The sequence below is a fragment of the Ovis aries genome, chromosome 18 (assembly GCF_016772045.2).
Source record: "Ovis aries strain OAR_USU_Benz2616 breed Rambouillet chromosome 18, ARS-UI_Ramb_v3.0, whole genome shotgun sequence".
NCBI classification, from domain to species: Eukaryota; Metazoa; Chordata; class Mammalia; order Artiodactyla; family Bovidae; genus Ovis; species Ovis aries.
In genome coordinates, this window is record NC_056071.1 from 62,175,073 (window position 1) to 62,193,014 (window position 17,942).

The 17,942-nt window shown below is 58.8% G+C and overlaps 2 protein-coding genes across 3 annotated transcripts in view; one reads left to right on the forward strand and one right to left on the reverse strand.

Moving 5' to 3' along the window:
- The window catches only part of CCNK (cyclin K), a 29,593-nt gene extending 21,279 nt beyond the window's left edge, over window positions 1-8,314 (forward strand). Inside the window, exons 6-12 of one of the 2 annotated variants that reach the window (XM_027957382.3) lie at window positions 233-290; window positions 1,006-1,175; window positions 1,495-1,766; window positions 2,408-2,441; window positions 4,287-4,340; window positions 4,687-4,758; window positions 6,962-8,314. In XM_027957382.3, the coding sequence (XP_027813183.2) occupies window positions 233-290; window positions 1,006-1,175; window positions 1,495-1,766; window positions 2,408-2,441; window positions 4,287-4,340; window positions 4,687-4,758; window positions 6,962-7,587 (1,286 nt within the window). In that variant the 3' untranslated portion in view covers window positions 7,588-8,314. The remainder of the gene's footprint in view (window positions 1-232; window positions 291-1,005; window positions 1,176-1,494; window positions 1,767-2,407; window positions 2,442-4,286; window positions 4,341-4,686; window positions 4,759-6,961) is intronic. The other variant, XM_027957383.3, reaches the window with a different exon arrangement.
- Window positions 8,315-8,700: 386 nt separating this feature from the next.
- CCDC85C (coiled-coil domain containing 85C) overlaps window positions 8,701-17,942 on the reverse strand; it is a 78,811-nt gene continuing 69,569 nt past the window's right edge. The window contains exons 3-6 of the mRNA XM_027957384.2: window positions 17,654-17,761; window positions 12,745-12,840; window positions 12,356-12,454; window positions 8,701-11,608 (exon numbers count right to left, since the gene is read on the reverse strand). Coding sequence (XP_027813185.2) covers window positions 11,519-11,608; window positions 12,356-12,454; window positions 12,745-12,840; window positions 17,654-17,761 — 393 coding nt within the window. The 3' untranslated portion in view covers window positions 8,701-11,518. The remainder of the gene's footprint in view (window positions 11,609-12,355; window positions 12,455-12,744; window positions 12,841-17,653; window positions 17,762-17,942) is intronic.

The following is a 17,942-nucleotide window of genomic DNA, read 5'->3' on the forward strand; positions in this document are numbered from 1 at the left end:
GTTTCCCATAAATGGTGGTTCAGTGTGGGCCATGCGGAAGGAGCACAGAGGTGGGCCCTGGGCCTGCTCGTCTGTCCTCGGCTCCCCTGCCCTTGGCTCCCCTGCAGCTGCTCTTTGCTGCATGTTAGCACTGCTGCTGAGCGCATGGTAGACTCTAAACAAGTACTCGTTGCCTCTTGTTTATTGTTTTCTTTCTATTGCTACTAATTTGCCTTCTCTTTCCCACCTCTAGGTGACAAAAACAAAATCCAAAAATTGGTTCAAATGGCATGGACATTCGTCAATGACAGGTACACATGTTCATGGTGTTTTCAAACAGGCAGGGACTTCGTGTGTCATCTAACCCAAACCCCTTATTTTGTAGTGGGGAAACTGACTTGCCCCAGCTTTAGGGCCCAGTACACAGCAGAGCTGGGGTTAAATAAAATCCAGGTCATCTGCTTCCCAGCAGAGGGGTAACCTGTTAAATCATGGTGGTACAGGATGCTGAAGCCTTAGCACCAGCTTGAAACAGAAGTCCAACATAATATACCAGAGAATTTTGACAAGTAAATACTTAAACCCATTTGATTTTGCAAAAGTTGCAGAGTATGTGTCTCTAGTTTTATACTTTTTGTGATGGTTCTAGAGCCTTGATGTTCTTGTAGCCCAGAGATCTAATGAGGTACTGTATGGGGAACAAAATGCCCACAAGTAGCGTTGCCTCACGTGAGGAGAAGGGTCAGCACCAGGATTCCAGCCACTTAAGAACTTAAGCAATTTCACCTGTATTTCACGGCATAGCAGTTTCTGAATGTGCTGGAATTCTTCTGCCTCTTTAAGGAACAGACAGGTTAGTAGCTGTAGTTAAGTAGCTCATTTCAGTACATTTAGAAGGCTAAAATCTTGCTTATTGATGATACTGTATTTGATCATGTATAGGGGATTATAAGCAAACAGACATTTGGATACAGCATAAGAGTTTGCTCATCCAAGTCAAGTCACCTCTTTTTCTTGTTGAACTAGTCTCTGCACGACCTTGTCACTACAGTGGGAACCAGAGATCATAGCAGTGGCAGTGATGTATCTTGCAGGACGTTTGTGCAAATTTGAAATACAGGAATGGACCTCCAAACCCATGTACAGGAGATGGTGGGAGCAGTTCGTGCAAGACGTCCCTGTGGATGTTTTGGAAGGTACGGGGCTTGCTGAGCTTTCTGCAGGCTGATCATTCTTCCCTGGGAGCCTTGAGTCCCGAGAATGGATTTTCCCCAGTAGGTACACACAAACTATTCTTTAATTAAATTCTCTAATATAGAGTGTTCATTCCATCCAAGCACATTGTTTTGGTGAACTGAAAATGCACACCAGTGCTGCACACACCAGAGATGGGTGATTTATTAATACAGATACGACCCGGCATAATGGTCCTTGTAGGGAGGGGCATCACAGCTGCAAGGGACATGGGGGGATTTTAAAACCTTGTGAGGAACACAGTTGTTGCCTCTCGTTTAGACATCTGCCACCAAATCCTGGATCTGTACTCACAAGGGAAACAACAGATGCCTCATCACACCCCCCACCAGCTGCAGCAGCCCCCATCTCTCCAGCCTACACCGCAAGTGCCACCAGTGCCACCGTCACAGCCGCCTCCAGGCCCCGAGCCGCCCCAGCCGCCGCAGAAGGACTCACAGCAGCCGGCCCAGCAGCCGCCGCCGCCGCCCACCCAGCCACCCAAGAAACCATCCCCGCAGCCTAGTCCCCCCCGGCAGGCGAAGCGAGCCGTGGTGAGTGCCCCGGCTCAGCGTGGGGCGGCCAGCTCCCCACGCAACCCCCCCACCACCTCCACCACCCCCCCAACACACACACACACTGCACATATTCCCCTTGCTGAGGGATCGCCCGGAACTGCAACCTCACCATTTGCATGTCCGTGGGCAGCTGGACCGCTGGTGTGGTGGGAAGGGAGGCCTCAGAGCCAGGGCAGCTCTGTCCTCCAGCTACTGCTATTGCTGTGCCAGGGCCCCAGAACCTGCCAGGGGTCATTTGCGCGTCCGCGCACTGCTGGGGTAGGCGTCTCCCTGGTCTGTCAGTGACGCGGGGTATCTTTAAAGGCCCCTACCCGCGGTAGGGGGAAGACCTGCAGGACAGTGGCAGGGCAGCAGGCCCCGCTCACCACGGTGCCGACAGCTCGAGGAGGGCTCAGGGCTGCGCAGAAGAGCTAGTCCTTCTGTCCAGTTTGAAAGGGAAAGAGGAGGGAGGCAGAAAGGATCTGTCAGGTGCCTTGGTTTGCTCTGCAGGTTCAAGCCAAAGTTAGTTTTGGTCTGAGGCCGTGTTCTGCCTGTGATTCTGCAGTGCCTGAATCGGTTTTTCTGATGATTACTTTTCAGAGTCTTGGTTAACCACTGTGTATTTTCTTTTGTAACAGGTTGTTTCTCCCAAAGAAGAGAACAAAGCAGCAGGTAATTTGCTGTTCTTGTGTTTCCTGTTTTAGTTTTATGTGTTGTTTATCAAAACTGTAGATTCTTAATCAAAAAATCATTTCCTTTCAGATTTAGATTGACCTTAAAATTTAATGTTGGAGCCCATCAGAAACTTTACCCTACCTGCATTGTCCTCTCTGTGTATTCCCTGACTGTGTGTTTTTGGATTGTACTCTAACAGAAAGTGTCAGTACAAAGAAAAACAGGAGCGGCAGTGAAAATGTGCTCAGCAACACACAGTCATTCCTTGGTATCAGCGGCAGGGGGCGGCCTCTGGGACCCGCCTTGGATACCAGACTCCCAGATGCTCGAGTTTCATAGTCCGCCCTCCCTGTCTGCAGATGCAAGGGGCCGACTGTATATCAAAATAGGGATGTAGGCGAACTGCTGCAGCAGCATTTATTTTTGAAGGTTAGTTAAGCCCACTGCAGTCAACAGAGTGAAGGCCCCCGGCTGAGCATCAAGCAGCAGCGTACAGGTAGAAAGGAGGGGAGCCACGGGCCAGGGTGCCACCTGCTGCTTACAGGGCCAGGCTTTTTTGCAACACCTATATGGCCCATATTTGTGGAGCCCAGAGTTGGTTAACTTGTTTCTGTGCTGGAAACCACAGGGTGAGGGAAGCCTGGATGATCACAGAGGAGACAATGAGAGGCACTTTGCCTCCGACTCAGCCGGCTGGGTGGTGTTGACCCCCGTGCAGGCGCAGACCGGGTGTATCTCTGATTCTCTGTTTTCTCTGTTGCTTGGTTCCAGGGTAGGAGCCCTGGGAATTACTTATTGAACTGTTGTGAGACCTTCACGTTACAGTAAAGCTACATTTTTCTCAGGATCTTTGGGGAAATATGATGAGTTCAGTACAGGGGAGATCTTTTTTTTTAAGCTCCAGATGGGTAGGCAGCAAGTGTGAGACACAGAAGAGGGGGCTGTGCTCTATTTCACGTGGGTGTACAATCCGCTGAGCCGGTGCCACCCCGTGAGAGGCAGAGACCAGCCCGGTGGGCCTCGGAGGAGGACTGATGCCAGTCAGCTGGGGCTGGCAAGGTGGAGTCTTTAGGTGGATGAAAAGTGATCAGTGGAATTGAGAATTTAGGAGAAAACTAGAGAAAGGAGTGTTACTGGATTGTGGGTTAAAGGGGAATAGCTTCTGCTAGACTGAAGGTGGGATGGAAGCAGGGACTGTGCCCACCTGGTGGAGGGTGGGTACTGCAGACGCTGGGCGCTGCTGGAGGTGTGTGAGCAGGAGATGGCATGGTCTGAGTTCATTCGGTTCAGAAAGTTTCCTGGCAGCGCTCACAGCACGGAGACAGAGGAATGGGGTCAGGGGGATCTCTCAGGAAGAGGGTAAAGAGGGTAGGTCCTGGACCTTGAAGTCAGCCTGTGTCTGAGATGGAGGAAGCCAGGAATGTTGAGCAACTCCAGAGCAGAGCGGTGTACAAGCTAGAATAGAGCAAGTTTCAGGAAGAAAGAACCAAAAATACAAACAAGAAGATGGGGTGCTCTTTTGGTTGTATACATACACTCTCCTCATGACCGGAAGATACTGGACGCAGTGCAGCCTGTCTTGGCCACTTAGCCAAGTGGTCACTGGGGGTGTCAGTTCCATGCAGCCGCCCCACCACGAAGGGTGGGCCGTGTGCCCTGCCCCAAGTGGTCCCGACCGCTTTGCTGTTACGTCTGCTCACGTCCAGCGTCCAGTTAATGTGCTGATAACTGGGAGTAAATATTTTTGAGAGAAAATAAACTCGGATGTGCCTGAGCAAGAATTACACAGCGAGAGTTGCTCCTGTGCACACTCGGGGCCTTTCTTTGTGTTCTCTGTGTTAGGGTGGACCCCGATGGATACCACTTGGCACCTGAGATTCACTCCACTTCTCTCAGGTCATTGGAGGGCTTGTCTTAGGTGGTCAGGAGAAAACTGGGCAGATTCGGAAAACGGGCTGGCCATGTTTGTTTTGGGCGGGGAGGTGGTGAGAGGTGTGGGGCGTTGGAAGGGCGGAGGCGGGGGGTACAGGGGGATGTGTTTGTTTGATTTCCTTTTTGTTCCTTTAAAAGGATGGTTTAGCCAGTCTGTCCTTAGCTTCCCTTAAAGCCTTCATATCTGCCTTTTCCAAAAAAAATTCCTTAACGGTACATTTTTCTCTTCCTTCTCTCTCTCTCTCTCTCTCTCTGTGACATGTTTATTCTACATGAAGAATAGCTTTTTAAATCTATTTTTGCTTTTTAGAACCACCACCACCTAAAATTCCCAAAATCGAGCCCACTCACCCTCCATTGCCTCCAGCCCATCCGCCTCCAGGTAAGTGCTGCTGGTCTCTGGGAAGACCAGCTTTTCTCTCTGCCTTTTTGAAGGACAGATTTTGGAAGTCTTGGGGAACACTTCTAGAATTTCAGAAATTTAAAAAGACATTAATGACCTAAATGTGGATACTCACTCAGTGTTGTCCGACTTTTTGCGACTCTGTGGTGCCAAGCTCCTCCGTCCATGGAACTCTCCAGGCAGGAATACTGGAGTGGGTTGCCATCTCCTCCTCCAGGGGATCTTCCCGACCCAGGGGATTGATCCAGGGTCTCCTGCATTGCAGGCAGATTTTACTGTCTGTGCCACCAGGGAAGCCCCAGGAACACAAAGGGGGTCGAGGCGGCTGGGAGTTGGGGAGGGTGCAGACTGACCGGGAGAGATGTGTTCTGATGACCCACGGGGTCTCCCAGTCAGTCTGCACCCTCTCCAGCTCCCAGCCCCCCTCCCCTAACCTCATTCTCCCACTCTTACCCTGACTCCACACCATGCAGCCCCCTCCCCACTTTCCCCCCTCTGGATATATTCTTGTTGCAGCCAGATACACTTTTCACAGTGGAAACAACTTCCCCTCTGAAAAATTCACGGATTTACACCAAGGGCAGTCCCAATCCTCAGGCCTAAAAAATACTGGAAGTCTTCTGTCCTGTCTCGTTTTTGAGGGTCTGTGCCCTGGAGCCTCCCATCAGACCCCAAGCTAAAATCAGAGGGCCCCCGCGGGGAGACGTCTGAGATGGAGCTCCTGTCATGAACAGTGCTAGTGGTGGGGGTGTGGGCCGGGGTGGTGTGGGTGCATCTGGAAAGGAGGGTAAGGGGCATGAGGCAGGGGGCTGGACCAGAAGGGGTTCGGATGAGTCTGCACTCCAGCTTGAACATCCCAGAGAAGTAACCCATGGCTGTTTCCACTGACCTGGAATCTCCCTCTGCCCGTCAGAGGTGTCATTTTTCTGGCCTACATGTGATTCCAAAAAGCTGCATAATGTCTACATCCAAGGCTTCTGCCCCTCCACGTCCGTGTCCGTCGTCCCCCGCCCATCTTCCTCCTCCTGTGGCTTCAGAAGCGGCAGCCCTGCTGGCAGTGGCCCCTGCTGCCTCCTCATCACCTGTTCCTCCTGCCCCAGCCCTGCTGGCAGTGGCCCCATTGGCCCCTCTGCAACCAGCGCCCAGGCAGGCTGCAGCTCCTCTCAGAAAATTGTTTTTATAGCCAGATAAGTGAGGATGTTGTGAATTCTAAGCATATCTGAATATTCTCTGATCTCTTGCATCCAGAGATGGTAAACTACCCAGGAGAAATGAATTTAGAATTAGATTTAGGAAAACAACAGTCCTGCCAAGTTAGGAACATTGTCCCGATCTGGGCAGGAGTGCAGTAGACCTCAGGCTCCGGCTCTGGCGTCTGCCTTCTGTTGGCAGCGTCTCTTCTCAGTATACTTTGAAGAGGAAGCAGTTGTATGTGGAGTCATGTGGAGAAGAAAGAATGGAACGTGTTTCACAGGCACCCAGTCAACTAGGATGCTTCCGCGACATCACTAGAGATAGAGGCGGGAAGTTGTAAAGAACTTCACGTCTTTACCTGTGGCATCATTTTGGAAAGTGAAGTGTTTTGCTAGAGAAGGCGGAAATTGGTGTGTGTTTGCTGAAGGGTGAGAGGTGCTCCAGAGACCTCTGAGCCTCTGGGGGCCCAGGGAGCTGGGACAGGGCACCGGTCAGACCTGTCGCGGTGGGGAGTGGGGGGCGGCGGTCAGAGACTGGCCCACGTTTTGTTAACGCCCAGTCACCAGCGTGACCATCTCTCAGCAGACAGTGGTTTGGTCTGGTCCCGACCTGGGCTCGCCTTTCTCTGGGGTCAGAGATGGGCAGAAAGAAGGGGCCCAGCATGTGTTTGTGCTAGATGGGGGGCTGGGGTGGAAGGGGCTTCCTGCCCAGGGACGCCCGTGTCGTGCGCTCTGGACCAAGGGAGGCGAGGAGGAGAGCCTGTGGCGGAAAACGAGCTGACAGCGTCAGGACGCCATGCTGTCCGGCCACACAGGCTGCGTGCTGCTCCTTGGGAAGGTGGCCCACGGCGCTGCGACAGGGCCCGGAGCCCCAGGGGTGACTGGGCTGCGTGTGGAGCCCTGAGGGGGCGGTGTCCCCCACCTCCACACCCCACCCTGCTGGGGAGGCAGCGGCCTGGGCCGGCCCGTAACCCGTCTCCCCTCCACAGATCGGAAGCCACCCCTCGCAGCCGCCTTGAGTGAGGCCGAGCCACCAGGCCCCGTGGAAGCCAGTGACCTCCCCAAGGTCCAGATCCCTCCTCCGGCCCACCCGGCGCCCGTGCACCAGCCACCGCCGCTACCGCACCGGCCGCCGCCGCCGCCGCCCTCCAGCTACATGACGGGGATGTCCACCAGCAGCTCCTACATGTCCGGGGAGGGCTACCAGAGCCTGCAGTCCATGATGAAGACCGAGGGCCCCTCCTATGGGGCGCTGCCCCCCGCCTACGGCCCGCCGGCCCACTTGCCCTACCACCCCCATGTCTACCCACCCAACCCGCCCCCGCCGCCTGTGCCCCCGCCCCCCACCTCCTTCCCGCCGCCTGCCATCCCTCCCCCAACTCCTGGCTACCCCCCGCCCCCGCCCACCTACAACCCCAACTTCCCACCCCCGCCCCCTCGCCTGCCCCCCACCCACGCAGTCCCGCCGCACCCGCCCCCAGGCCTGGGCCTGCCACCGGCCAGCTACCCACCCCCGGCAGTGCCCCCGGGGGGACAGCCCCCTGTGCCCCCGCCCATCCCCCCACCCGGCATGCCTCCTGTCGGGGGGCTGGGGCGGGCAGCCTGGATGAGATAACCTTTGACGCCTCTCTTTTCCTTTGTTGTTTTTTTAAAAGTTTTTCTAATCAACTTGAAAAGTAGTTTAAGTGGGTAAGCAGCAGGGTACCTCGAATAATCTGGACAGTTGCAGTATGGGAAGAAGTGGATAGGACCCCGGAGATGAAATCAGGGTGCTCCTGCGCACCTGGAGAGTGGACACAGCGGCCCTCGGGGGGGCCCAGGCCGAAGGCCCTCCTGGGCCAGTGACGGCTGTGACGATGCCACCTCTCTGGTCTCAGCCGCGTCCTCGGGCCCTGCACTGGGTTGCTTCACACTGGAGAGAATGTTCACCAGCCATGCTGGTCCAACGCGCAGCTTCAGTGAGGAGCGCGTTTCCTTCTGGAAACTCAGTTCTCAGTAGTCCAGTTCCCTCTGAAGTCAAGCTCTTGTCATTGCTGTCATTCACGGTGTTCCCGCCATGGCACCCAGGCAGATGAACGGCTGTTTCATTTAGAGGACCCACACCCTTTGTGTTGAAGTTACTCGGAAGGGGTTGCCTTGCTTGGATGGCTCTATTCTTTTTCCTCCAGGGAGAAGGGGAGAGATGTTCTTGGAAGTAATGTATGTTTACATCAATTTGCAAATTCCTATACATAGAGATATATTTTTTAAGTGTGAATGTAACAACATACTGTGAATTCCATCTTGGTTACAAACGAGACTCCTTCAGTCAGTTACCCAAATAAAATCAGTTCTGAAATGGCCCCTTTCGTTTGTTATGGGCAGAAGGGGCGGGGTGGGGGTGGGGTTCCTGGGGTTTGCAGCCCAGAAGTGGGTCTTCCTGGGGGTACAGGAGCAGGGCATGGAGGAATGGCCCCCAGCAGATGGCCCAGGAGGGCCTTCGGGGGCCCGCCTCCCACGTCAGGCGCCCGCACAGGCTTTCTCGGGAGGAAGTAGTTGAATGTGATGCTGGTCTGGGCCTGTCCGTCTCCCTCCATAGACAGGTCCCTGGGTCAGACCCCGGTTTAGATCGGAAGCCCTTTCCCCCGCTGGCCTGTGACTGGAGGCCCTGGGGCAGCAGGCATCAGCCCCACCATCCGCCTCCGCTGAGAGGGGCCCCATCGCCAGAGACAAATGAGCACTGTGCACGGAGGCTTGCAACCAGCCTTTATTTATCTAGCGCAAAGTATACACTATCACAATCTTCTCTGTTAACTCCTTTTACTAAAATAGTTCAAATCAGTGTTTTTACCACACTATCAAAAAGTCCTATTTCTTTTTCTCTCCCCAAATCAAAGTGGTTCAATAGAAGGTAGAAACGGGCACAGGAGTCCAGGGCTACCGGCGCTGCCCGGAGCTGGGGTGGGGTCGGCCCGTGCTCCAGCCATCACGTCCCACGGAAGACAGAGCGTGGCTGCTGGCCCAGGGACGGGAGCCAGGCACGCGCCCGTTCCCAGAGAGCAGCACAAATACTTCCCCCACGTTATGAAAAATATACACCTCTACCGCTCTGCAGTCATGCATTTCCTTTGTTTCTTTAAAAAAAAAAAAAAAAGTCAGTAGTATGCATGGTTTCCTCTCAAGTTTTCAAGAAAGAAAAAAAAAATGAAAGGTCACTTTTCTCTTTCAAACACTGATGTGTGGCTAATAACTTTTGGATAAAAATGTGCTCAGTGGATTCCGATTCCAGGATGGGCCTGGCCACCTGGGATGAGGCTGGAAGGGTGACATCCATCACAGTAGGGATGAAAGCCACAGCACAGGGGTCCCATGGGGCTCCGGCAGCAAAGAGTATCTGAAACGGACCTTCAAGAAAGGACACCAGGTTCAGCGACACCCCCACCCTCGAGCTTCAGAGCTAAGGCTCCGCACGGGAGGAGGGGCACCACGGTCACCCTGTGCACACTCCCTGCTTAGCAGCAGAGCTGGAACTCCCCTGACCTGGTCCCCGGGATCCTCCCAGCAGTGGGTTCCTGCTGCAGCCACAGTCCCCGGCCTGGCACAGACCGGGCAGAGGCGCTGCAGGCTTTCCAACAGTTTCTGTGAATGAGATGGTATCCCAGGTACAGCTGTTCTAGAAAGCCGTTCCCAGGCAGCGCTGGCTCCGGACACAGGCAGGCGGCAGGAGGGAGGCCTCAGCACCAGCTGGAAACGCCTGCCCCGCCCCCTGGACGCCATCGCAGCATTAGGGGGCAGGGCCACCTCCCTCCACCGGGGAAAGGTCCCTTTGAGGCCCATTCCCCAGGTCAGTTTGCAGGAGACCAGTGGGTACCAGGACCCCTGACTTATTGCTTATTTTCATTGGTGGCCAAGCCAACCTGACCCAAGCGTGACACACAGGGTCCTCAGCTGTGACTCCCACCCAGGAGACCCAGGACCTGGGGAGCGGGGGGGAGCCTCTGCCCTCCAGCTCGCTGCCCACCTGGGTAGGAATCACCCAGCTCCAAGTGCACACCCCTAGAGACTGGGAGCTCACCACTTGGCCTAAGGCCCAGCTCCTCCCAGGGCGCCCACAGCTTTCTGTATGACCCGGGGCATCAGGACCACACCTGACGCCATCAGCAGCGCCCACTCGGCACTCCCCAGATGTAGGCCTCTCCCCAGGGACTGTCCACCCAAGGGTGCCGACGGCAGACAGGCAGTGGGGACGGCTCTTGAGTCCGCGCCGGGGGGGGGCGGGGGGGCGGGGAGACCCAGGGCAGCCTCGCCCGTCCCTTCGCCTGGTCCCCGCCCCGCACTTGAGCCTGGACAAGGCCAAGACAGCCTCTCGGACCTCCTGAGCTCTCGGTACCGCCGAGGCACAGGGGTCAGCAGTGCTGGAGGAACTGGAAACCGAGGCCTCTGGGCCTCACTCCCCTCCCACATAAATTTTAACATTTACATGTCTCGCTTTACAGTTTTATACATGGCCATTTTACACCGAAGGTCTTATTTGATCCCCAGAGCCCTGCAAGGAGGGCCTTAGGCTGCAGCCTCGACAGGAGAGGACACTGAAGCTCAGAAGTGGAGGTGGCCACCCACTGAGAGGGGGGCAAGGCAGCGGGACTCCCTCGCAACACCTCCCCCCCGCCAGCCACCCCTCCAGCAGGAGGGTCCCCACTGGTCCCTGCGCTGTGCCTGAGCTGCTGGCCCTGATCCTCTGCGTCCTTTTTTCCCCACCAGGGGCGCAGAGATGCTGAGTGACTTGCTGAAGGTCACACAGGAAAATGAAAGCCAGAGCCCAGGGGGGCCCCTCACAAGGAGAGCAGAACCCCTTCACCTGAAGCCATGCAGCTCCGCGCACAGTCACCCAGGAGGGGGCCGGGCGCGGGGGCACCATTCCTGAGCAGAGGCCCAGCCGCGGCCTGGTGCCACCCGTGCAGAGACAGGCCCGGCCCGTCGTGTGGAGCACAGACCCGGAAGTGCCTCGCACCCCTGGGCATGAGGGACCCAGAAAGATGGGGCACCACCTGGCACAAGGCGACGGAACATGGCAGAGGGTGTGTGGCCAAGGGTGGGGGTGTGGAATCTAAAAACAAGCAGTGGCTGGCATCAGCTGGCATCAGGGAGGCGCCAGGCCTGGGAGCCCGAGGAGGGGCCACGGCAGAGCGCCCCTCATCTGAGAGCCAGGGACTCTGCTCGGAGAGCCGGCGTTCAGGCCCCAGCCGGCGGCTCAGAAGCGGAGCCCCATGGGGCGGTCTGGCAGCTGGCAGCCACTGTCCCAGGCAGGCGGCAGCCAGGGGTGCCCCTCTGCTGGGGCTGGGCATCTCAGCACTCCTCAGCCTCTCACCAGTGGAGCCCAACGCCGGGCCCCGGAGCAGGAAGGAAGCTGTCCAGGCCGCTCTGCTGGGGAACCGTCTCCCCGCTGTGCTGGTGTCTGAGAGGCGGGAGGGGGCCGCGACAGGCAGCGTCCTATGTACAGTTCACCACGGAGAGAGGAGCCGGCGGCTCGGCACCAGGGCCAAGTCCACGTCCGCAGGGGAGCGGCCCTACAAAGGCCCTTTGAACTGGTTCCCAGAGAGATGCTGCCGGATGGAGGGCTTGGAGCTGGCGGCATCTCCTAGCTTCCTCCAGACCACCTGTGGGGGCGGGGCGGGGGGGGGGGGGAGGCGCTGTGAGGGGAAGGCCCACCCCAAGCCTCCCCGGGGGCCTGTGGGCACAGACTGCCCTGTGGCTCAAGATCACCTGCGTACCTCAGAGCCCTGGGGCCAGGGTGGGGTCACGGAGGAGACCCTCAGACCCGGTCTGTGCATGCCCACCCTCACCACTACGCTCCCCACCCCAGCGCAGATCACATCTGGGTGCGGACCTGGCCTCACGGTGGTCCAGTGGGGTCTACAGACCCAGGGCGGGGGTGGGGGTGGGGGGGCAGGCAAAGGAGGGGGACTCAGGACACGCCACGCCGAGTGGGGCCTGGGCGCAGCCCCCATGATCCCCCTTCCCTCCTGGCTCCCTCAAGGTCCACAGGGACAGCCACATCGACCAGGCAGACGGGAGGACACTCTGCCTCCCTGAAGCCCCAGAGGGGCCCAGCTTCCCAAAGCCAAGGCAGCCCCAGGCTGGGGAGTCTCACCACGGGCACCCTCAGTCTGAGCACCACCTGTGCGCCACCAGCAGCCAGACCAACACTGGGGGACAGGGGTCAGGGGTCAAGGGTCAGGACGTGCGGGGCAAACCAGACCAGGATCAGGGAGGGGAAGCGGGGAAGAAGGAAGATGGGGCAGGGAAGGGGGGGAGGGGAGGAGGAGGGAGGAGGGGGAAGGGGCCCCTCGCCCCTCCAGCAGGACCTGGCCGGCACCCCCCCGCCCCCGGCCCCGGCCCCTCACGTTGCACATCTCGCGGACGATGGCCTTCTCCTTCTCACTGAGGTCCTCCTCACAGCTGTCCTGCAGCGGCCGGTCGAGGTTTTCATGCACCTCCAGGACCTGAAAGGGGCAGTTCCCGGATGACCAGGAAGGCCCCGGGCAATGACCACCACTCCCACCCTACCTCCCCCAGGCCTCAGTGCCCCTGGCTGCCACCCGGCACTCCCAAACCTCTCCCCCACAGTGTTCCAGGCAGCCACGGCCCCCTCGCCACCCGCCTCCCTGCCCTGCTGCTCAGCGGCCCCAAGAGGGTAAATGTGGGTCCAAGGTCACAGAGTCCAGAAGAGCAGCAGGGACCGAGGTGGGGGGCCCTCCCAAGGTAGCGGGAGCCGTCAGAGCCGGGTCCTCACCTTCATCGCATGCACCACGGCCTCGGGCTTCTGCCCCGCGGAGCTGTAGCCACTGGAGGGGGGCGAAGGCAGCTCGGGAGCCGGGCAGGCTGGGCCCTGCAGGAATGGACTGCGTCTGAGCTCAGAGCTCGCCCTGGCTGGCTCCTGGGGGCAGCCATGGGGCGACCAGTGGCTGGCAGAGGGCCTTGCATCTGGACCAGGGCCCGGGTGGGAGGAAATGGGGGCTGAGGTGATGGGGGGAGAGGAGGCTGGGAGGGAGGGCTGCGCCGGGGCAAAGAAGCAGCATCGAGAAACCTAAGCCCTCCCGGAGAAACCTCCCCACTTCCCAAATCCCACCAGTTCAGTCACTCAGTCGTGTCTAACTCTTTGCCACACCATGGACTGCAGCAGGCCAGGCCTCCCTGCCCATCACCAACTCCCGGAGTTTACTCAAACTCATGTCCATGGAGTCGGTGATGCCATCTAACCGTCTCATCCTCTGCGTGCCCTTCCCATAGGCCCCTGTAAACAGCCCACGGGAAAGGCCTATTGTTCTGTTTGGCAGGTCACCTAGGAAGATGCCGAAGGGCTTGGGCCCCAGCCCCCACGCAGCCTGACTCCTAAGGCCCCTCCCCCGGCCCAATTTCCATCCTCTAGGGCCGTCGTGGGGCTTCCAGCTGTGAGTCTGGCCTCCCAGTCCTGACCCTCCCAGCCCTGTCCGAGAATGGCCACCACATTCAGCAAACACTCTAACTGGCAACTAGAAGCCGGGCTCCCACAACAGCCTGTGAGGCCAAGAGATGAGGCCGGGAGAGGAACGGATCCAGCCTCTGGTCCCCTGCCTGCCCCGCCTGCTTGTGTCGGAGGTCGAGCGTCTGCCCAGCTTCTCCCAGACAAGGGGCGCTGGCCAGGCAGCCATGGGGCAGGAGGCAGGCCTTCGGGCTGCAGTGGGGACCCCAGGCCCCAGAGCAAGGTCAGGAAGGACTCAAGGCCGCACGGAAGGAGCTCACACTCAGAGACAGCTGGAGCCCTGGGGCCAGCAGGAGCCAGGTTAGGAGACGCTGGGCAGGGCCTGAAATAAAGCAGCAGGTGCTGGAAGCCAGAGAGAAAATACTGAGAATGCCCCAGGGAGTGCGTGAGCGGAGGGAAGACCCTGGGATCTTGGGCGTCCCTCCCGTCTCTGAGTCTTGGTTTTCTCCATCAACCGCCCGATGACCGCCCCCCCTCCCCTCCTCCCCCCCCCCAGAGACCAGGCCGACTCAGTGAGCTCAGCCAATGAGGCCATAACCCCAGGATCCTGACCAGCCAGGCCGCGCTGTGCAGGGACCCTCGAGGTCTGGAACATTCCACCACCAGCAGACAACCTCTGCACTCGCCCCACCTGCCAGCATGGCATGGACCTGCTCCCAGGGGAGCCTGGCAGGCTCGCCCTGCTCCGGGTTCCACGCAGAGGCCAAGACCCCCCAGCCCTGGGGTCTGGGAAAGCTGGGCGTGGGCATGGTTCTCCAGGGAGGCCCGACCCATCCTGTATCTCGGTCTCTGCCTCTCAGCCAGGGTCTCTGTGTGTCCCAAGGCGTGTGCAGAGCCCTGGGACGCTGTTTCCTAACTCTGGCCCATGCTGCCTGGTCTCTGGTGTCATGTGGGGGAACCAAACGGGACAGGAGGGGGTATCGGCCACACCTGGGACAGAAGGCGGCCCTCCCCGCACCGGCCAGCAGGGGGCGACGGTCACACACTCACAGCCCCAGAAGGCGCCTGGCCCTTGGCAGCTCTGGGCCCAGGTTCCCTCTGCACCTGGGGCTCCCAGAACGACCTGCTCCGCAAGGGGACAGGTTCCTGGAACAAAAGCCAGGAGTGGCTGGGGGAGGCTGTGCAATCCAGCCCTTTCCTGGGCCTCCTCACTGGGCCAATAGGAGGTGCTAATGGGGCTTCCCTGGTGGCTCAGATGGTAAAACGTCTGCCTGCAATGTGAGAGACCCAGGTTCGATCCCTGGGTTGGGAAGATCCCCTGGAGAAGGAAATGGCAAACCACTCCAGTATTCTTGCCTGGAAAATTCCATGGACAGAGGAGCCTGGTAGGCTACAGTCCATGGGGTTGTAAAGAGTGGGACACAATGGAACAACCTCACTCACTTACTGAGTGTGCGGAGAAGCCTCTGAGCGAAGCCACTGCCGGACACTGGTCAGGACTGTAAACCTGAGAGCATTTCCCAAACCAGCTCACCCAGGCAGACCCCGCCCCACCCCGATCACAGCCTGGAAGGCCCAAGGATGCCTCCCCAGCTCCCTAAGTGCCCACTCGGAGCAGGGCAGCCCACCCAGGGCTGACTGCAACCCTCTGCGCTGAAGCCGTCTTTTCTATGCACCCATTTTACAGATGAGGAAGGGAAGGCTGCAAGACTTGCCTGAGGCCAAACAGCTAGTAAACCAGGGGGCCCAAGCCTCCAGCCCGGGGCTGTGGGATGCCAGGACCAGCGCCCAAAGTGGGGAGACGAGTGTACACCCCAGAGAACTGAACAGATGTCCACACAAGTGCCCCGTCCGCAGGTGTTCAGAGAAGCACAATCAAAGGAGGCAAAAATGGAAACAGAGCCATGCACAGCGCCTGACGAATGGCTAAACAAAACGTGGGTACCCACACGGTGGGGTGCTGCTTGATAAGAAAAAGGCACAAAGCTCTGACACCTGCTACAGGGTGGATGCACTTGAGAAACCCAGTGCTCAGAAGCCAGGGACAAAGAGTGACACGTGTTACGCTTCCATTTATAAGAAATATCCAGAAAAGGCAAACGCAGAGGCAGAAAGCAGATTAGTGATTGTCAGGGGCTGGCAGGAGGGGGTGGGGAGGGATTGCTAATGAGCACAGGCTTGCTTTCTGGGGTGAGGGAGACATTTTGCTGTGATGATTGCACAGATCTGTGAAGATACTAAAATCCACTGAAATGGACACTTAAAATAGCCTCACAGAAGGTGTGCCCACACCCAGGTACAGAAGAGACAGCACCCCTGGCAGCATCAGAGGGTCCTCCCCACACAAGCCTCCTCTCCTGGTGCATCCGTACGCAGGACACGGGGCTCAGCACTCAGCCGCTCCAGAGTGGCTCCGTGCTCCATAAACAGCCTGAGAGGCCTGGACCACGAGCTTCCACCCAAGCTCGGGCCCCTCTGCGGCGGCCTCCCACGAGACACTTCGATCCTCCCCCTCTGCCCCAGGAACCTGCCCCCCAGCCTCAGTGGAACTCTGGGCTGGCCCCGGGCCCGCAGGCCCAGCTTGGCCTGGATTCTGGCATGGACTAGCCATGTGACCCTGGCAATCCACCCCACCTCTCCTCGGTGGGCCTCAGCTGCCTTCCCTCCGAAGTGGGGTGACAACCCCTGGCCACGCAGGGCAGCCTAAGGGAGGCCCACGGAGCCCCTCTTAAAGCCTCCTCCAGGAAGCCTTCCAGAAGCCTCCATCCCTCCGACAGTCCAAGCAGCACTATCAAGGCTTCAGGGGCTCAGCCTGGAGGAGCGAGCTCCCTCTGCTTACATCCCGGAGTCCTGGCACACCACCAGAGCCAGCTGGGCTTGCACCGCACTTTACAGTTTGCACAGCACTTTACAGTTTGCAGCCTGCCGAGGCTTCAGCCCACAGTACTATCAGTGGTGAGGATTCCCACAGCCCAGGGAGAGGGTACGAAGGTCTGGAGAGCCGCCCCCTGTGGGGGCGATGCTGGGCTTTCCAGAGCCCTTCATCAGGAAGCAATTGGAGCCTCATTGAGCCACGGGGCTCCTGGGTAAATATTTGGATTATCTGTCGTCAGCAGGCTTTGCCGCCTCTGCAGCGTCAGCAGCTACATTCCTGGAGAAGGTGCGAGGCCTCGGAGAGAAACTGCAGAGGGTTCCGCCGACAGCCAGCAGCGATGCCAGCCCACTCGCGCCAGCTCAGAGTCCCAGGAGGTGCCCCAGGCTCGCCCTCACTGGCCGGGGTGGAGGGGGGCAGCAAGGCCAGGACCCTGGGGGAGAGTCAGGCCCACCGTGACCTCAGGCAGGCTCGGTTTCCTATCTGTTCTGCGGGGACAGTGAGGTCCCCACTCTGTGATGAGGCTTCTGGGCATGGGGAGAGCCCGGCACGGCCCTCCACGTAACAGATGCTCAGTAAATATCACTCGGCTCACCCGAACGCGTGCTTCTGGGGGAGGTGGTTTTGCACATTCACCGATGTGTGCAGTCACCCAACAGAACACTTTCATCACCTCCTCCCGCTCCCCTGAGCCCCTGGCAACCACTCCCGCACTCTCTGCCTCTATAGATCCCTGCCTTCTGCACACACAGAGTCATCGGGGATGACGCGCATTCACACACAGGGAGCAGTCCTGAGCTGACCGTGCACATCCCCGGGCGTGAGCCCCTTGCCACCCTCCCAGGGCAGGTCAGGGCCCAGGCGAGAACCCAGGACAACCGTGGGGGCCCTGGCAAGAACTGAAGCACACAAGCACACACTTGAGCTCAAGCCTGGGGTAGTGACCCCCGCACAGACTCGGGCCAGCCCCATCCCAGCCGGGCAGCCTCTCCCTGCTGCATCCAAGGAGGGACACATGCCCACGAGAGACACAGAGAGACAGCGGCTGGGCCTCGTGGCCACTACGCCAGCCTGCAATGCCAGGGACGGCATCTGAAACAGGGCCTCCACCTCCCGCCAGCACACTGGGAGCCTTACAAGGCTCCAAGGGTTGAGGGCGGAGGCCAAGGGTCAGGAGCCCAAGCCCTGCCCTGGAAGAGCTAGGGCAGAAGCTAAGAGTCCCCAACCCAGCTCAGCTGTGACTGCCCACGTGGCCCTGGGCAGGTTACAAGGGAGCACGGTCTGAGCTGCACCCCTCCAATTCCCCAGGGGGGTGTGGAGTCCTCCTGGGCATGGTGGGGACCCTTGCGGGGGGGGGGGGGCACTTACGTTCTGCAGGGAGTCCTGGTAGGAGGGCGGCAGGCTGGAGAGCTGGGACTCTGAGTGGTACGGGGAGAAGCCTTTCCGCAGCGTCCTGAACTCCCCGGGGCCTGCCTGCTGCAAGAGAGACAGAGAGAGAAGGGGGCGGGGTTGGATGTGGGGTGGGGGCCACACCGAGGGGGCTGAGGACTGCTGGCCTCTCTGCTGGATGAGACGCCCCGACCTGGTCCTCGGGGCACCTGCCAGGGGGCCCCACCTGTGCCCTCTCCCTTCTCCGCCCCCTCTTTATCCATCCTCA